At 39.5% G+C, this 4,205-nt stretch overlaps 1 protein-coding gene across 1 annotated transcript; it reads right to left on the reverse strand.

Moving 5' to 3' along the window:
* Positions 1–127: 127 nt before the first annotated feature.
* Positions 128–1,767, reverse strand: LOC106935626 (V-set domain-containing T-cell activation inhibitor 1-like). Its single transcript, XM_015016179.1, has 3 exons — positions 1,241–1,767; positions 492–836; positions 128–147 (listed from the first exon to the last, which is right to left on the reverse strand). The coding sequence occupies exons 1-3, from the start codon at positions 1,275–1,277 to the stop codon at positions 128–130; spliced, it is 402 nt and encodes a 133-aa protein (XP_014871665.1). The 5' UTR covers positions 1,278–1,767.
* Between the last annotated feature and the right edge of the window lie 2,438 nt (positions 1,768–4,205).

Below are 4,205 nucleotides of genomic sequence, written 5' to 3' on the forward strand. Positions count from 1 at the left end.
CATCTGGAGAGACATTGAATCATTTCACTGATCCAGAGAGAAGCAGCAGCAGAAATTATTAACAATCTGGACCAGAACCTTTTATTCTGATGATTTACTACATCCACACAGAGTCTGCTACTGTTACTTAATCCACTGCAGCTAAAACTGCCAAAGAGAAATAAGAGTTCAAAAAGAAACTAGTAGAAAAGCTGAGTATTGGTTAAATTTGAGGATCCCAGGACTGGGTGAACAAATAATAACCCTTCACAAGTCACGTTACAGCTCCTGTCCTGGTAAATTTACTGACTTTATAAATAAAGGACATCATTTCTTGACATTAAGACATCATGCTAACATTGAAGCTAGCGATGTGTTCATGTTGAGTTTTCTTTGCTCTGTATTTAAAGGTCATCTGTCACATATAGCATCTGATGGTCTTCTTCTTGGTTCACCACTCTGTGCATCATCTTTTAAACGTTTTGGATATTAACATGTACAAAATAACTGACCTTTGACATTGAGCTGAACCTCTGTCAGCTTTAGCGTCTTTACTCCATCAGCGATGCTGCAGACGTAGTTTCCACTGTCAGTCAGTTGAGGCTTTCTGAAGGTGAGGCTGTAGTTTCCAGTTTCCAGAGCATCAGGACTCATCGATGTTCTTCCTCTGTAGATCTGGTTCTGTCCTTCTGGATCACTGCCTTCTTGTCGGAAGAGGAAAACTTTGGAGTTGTGATCGTTACGAGTCCAGATAACGAAGGGATCTTCAGGCATTATTCCCCCATAAAGGCAGGGCAGCAGGACAGACTGCGCCTCCTCAAACACCTCTATCACTGCAGCCTGGATCCTTAAGGACACTAACGGCACACACACATTTAAATCACACCGTCATACATTGAAATAATTCCAGAATCACTGGAATGCAGCTGCTGCTAAGAAACAACCAGTTATTAGTTTCTCCTTTGTTACAAACATCTTTAATTTTAAATTCTGCTTCATCTGTGAAATTTCAGTTCAAAATGGAAAATTAGGACATCGAGATGGAAGCCAACACTTCTGAACAGTTAGTGTCCAGGATGTGGGGGGTATGCAGAGATGTTAGTGACCCATTGCCTGACCCTGGACCAGTTCTGGTCATCATTGAGGTTCACTGGGACCTGTTGGTGAATGGGTCATGGCGTTCTGCTAGCCTGCAACTCAGAAACGATCCTCACTGAGGCCCAGAGAGGCCAACCTGCTGATCAGAGGAAGCTGGTCTTACCGTACAGGAGAATCCCAAACGTCACCAACGTCTTCATCTTCCTCTCAGACAGCAACCATGTCACACTTCTCCTCTACAGAAACTACTGATGAGCTCTGAGAAAATGTTTAGTTTCATTTTTATTAAACCGGTTAAAGTCATTGAAAGGTCAAAGTGAAGACACGCCTGTTCTGTTCCAGGCAGGTCATGTGATCTTGTTGTTTGTTTTTAATACATTCTTCTATGCATTAGAAGAATGAACACATTCTTCAACGTATTCATTCAGTCAGCAGAAACAAAAACACTCAGCTTAAAGCTGAACTTTCAGCTGTTTGTTTATGAATATCACTGAAACAATCATATATGAAGACTGAATCTATTCTACCCACAACTATGTGTGAACCAGGTTTTGGTAAGAATGAGACGTTCTGCTGTTTCTATCTGTTAGCTCCCGATAATCCTCAGATAAAGCCAAACTCTCCGGATCATCTTCATTCCTTCACGGTTCTTTGAACCTCACCCATCAGCAGCTTCGTCTCTTCCTCATGTCTGCAACTGAAAGATAAAAATCAGCTCCGAGTCAGAATGTTGCTGTGGAAATTACCAAAACTTACAAACAAATCTGCTTTCTGTTTCACAGTTTCTGCTGAATATTTTAAAGTCAGCATCTCTGCTGACTTTAACAGCTGAACAGTTTCAGCTCACTGCAGATTCCCTCTAAGAGCCAAACATAGAAAATATAAAGTATTTAAAACTCTGGTTTCTCGTGTTTATGTAGTTTTATTCATGCTACTACTGTCTCTGACTACAAGTCCTTCAGAGATTTCACTTTAGTCTTACTGAACAGTGGAATATTGAAACAATCAGATTATATTCTATTCTCGTTTATTGTAGATCTGTAAACGTCATGCTGACTGATAATCCCTCAGTCAGCGTGTAGAGATGCACCAGTTCCTTTTGTTTCTCTTGACATGTTGCGTCATGTATAGCGCACATCGGTGATCACCTCTTTTCTTACGGCGCAACTCCCATATGCAGCTTTGCGGAATCTGTAGATTTCTGATATTTCATTTCTTGCACAGCGTCTCTGTTCTGGTTCAACCTGCTGAACATTTGATTTCTGATGGTTCAGTTTATCACCTGCTTTTATGGCTGCGGCTACATCTTCATTTCCCTGAATTATGACCAAAATCGGATTAAAGTATTCTATTTTATTTGTCTTTTGCCCACTAAATATGTTTTTTGACAACCTGTTGGTGCTTTATTTCATTTGGAAAATTGAAGCCTGCTTGTCTAGGTGATGCCGAGTTGGATGGTAACGCTCTAATTTCCCCAAAGGTTGTATTCCAAAAAATAATGACCCTGATTATGAGCCCTGGAATGCAGCCAAGTCAATAAAACAGGGATAAAAAGAATCGGCAATGAGAATATACTTTTCCCCCAATTGGTAACGACTGTTTTCATCTCTTCTATCATTTAAAGTACAAACAAGCTTCAGAGATGTCATTTTTAGGGATTCATTTAGACATCTCAAGACCCTTTTCGTCTTTCATAACTGACCCAAACTTAGGAAAACCCAGAAAAAGGATTAGGCCCTGTTCCTGTGCGGCCAGGATGAGGGCCTCTGTGCTGTCGTTGAGTCCAGCTTTTTCCAGCCATTGGTAGGATTTCCTGATATCAGCCACTTCAGTTATTTGTCTATTCTACATCCCATGTAGGGGCTTGTCCTCCCTTGATGGTAACTCCAGCACCTCAACTTCGATTCGCCATTGTCTGAGACATTCGCTTTTATATATAATCTTATATATAAAAGATTATATTGTTTTTAGTTTTGTATGTATATATACATACATACAAAACTAAAAAGCATATATAATCTTTTATTACATTTCACATCTTTTAAAAAAATACATACTTCCATTTTTTGCGATTTGATGCCTTGAACCTGCAGCTTCAGGGGCGGAGACGCATCATCACAGAGACACGTACGCTGCAGTGAGAGCTTTGAAAACTAAACTGTACCTTTGGGAAAATCACAGGCAACACGGAAACCTTTTCCATTTTCCCTGCTGCCAAACCATAAAAACGCAGCTCTCTAACGCCGTGTTCCCCTGCAAAGTTTGCTGAAAAACTCTGTGTACTCTGCACTGAGTTTAGCCGGCGATTTGCTGACTTTGATGCCCAAAAATGTAGATTTGAACACTTACCTGTGTGAGCAACTTTTCTCCATGATGAAGATGACCAAAACATCTCACAGGAGTCGTCTTACTGATGAACACCTTTGCTCGATACTGAGGATTTCCTGAGCTCAGAGGAAATCTGAGCTCAGGTTCCAGTGTTAAAAACACTGGGATATAACCCAGTGTTGAAAACACAAGTAAAAAAAAATGTATAGATGTTGATTTAATATCTTAATCTACAACGAGATTAAAAAGTAATAAGGTTAAAAAAAGAATATGTTTGTAAATATGTTCATAAATATTGATAAAAAAGTGCTAAAAATCTTTAAAACCTGTGAAATATCTCTTTAGTTATTGCTTTTAGTGACAGATTAAACAACCAATAACTTACAGAGTCTGATCTCACATCAGCCAATCAGGTCGATTAACTGCGTCGCTGAGAATAGACCCTTTTCACAGTGACGTCAGACAATGGCCGCCATAACTCAAACCTGGGTGTCTTTACTTCCGGTGTGATTTTGCCTTGGGAACCAAGCTGAAAAATTCCCGCATTAAGTTTAATAATAACAGCATTTAAGTGTTAGATAGCTGTTATTAATCATTGTAAATTCACCATTCTCTGTGTATAAAATAAACAGCCTCCGATCGGTGACTAAACCAGCAGCTTTAGCCACATTTAGGAAAAAATATACTCTCTGTCAGCGCAGTAACGTTTAGAGGTTCACTTTCTGTGATTTATAAAACAGTGTTTACGTGTTAGATAACCGTTATTAGTCATTGTCAATTTACCATTCTCCAACCAGCCT

Source organism: Poecilia latipinna, unplaced genomic scaffold (genome assembly GCF_001443285.1).
Source record: "Poecilia latipinna isolate Pla-1442-1.1 unplaced genomic scaffold, P_latipinna-1.0 Scaffold1990, whole genome shotgun sequence".
Taxonomy (NCBI): Eukaryota; Metazoa; Chordata; class Actinopteri; order Cyprinodontiformes; family Poeciliidae; genus Poecilia; species Poecilia latipinna.

Coding starts and splice junctions, on each gene's coding strand:
- LOC106935626 (XM_015016179.1), bottom strand. CDS start 1,277: ATGAAGACGTTGGTGACGTTTGGGATTCTCCTGTACG. Junction 837..1,240: donor GTTTGGGATTCTCCTGTACG/GTAAGACCAGCT, acceptor GTGTGCCGTTAG/TGTCCTTAAGGATCCAGGCT. Junction 148..491: donor GGTTCAGCTCAATGTCAAAG/GTCAGTTATTTT, acceptor TCTCTTTGGCAG/TTTTAGCTGCAGTGGATTAA.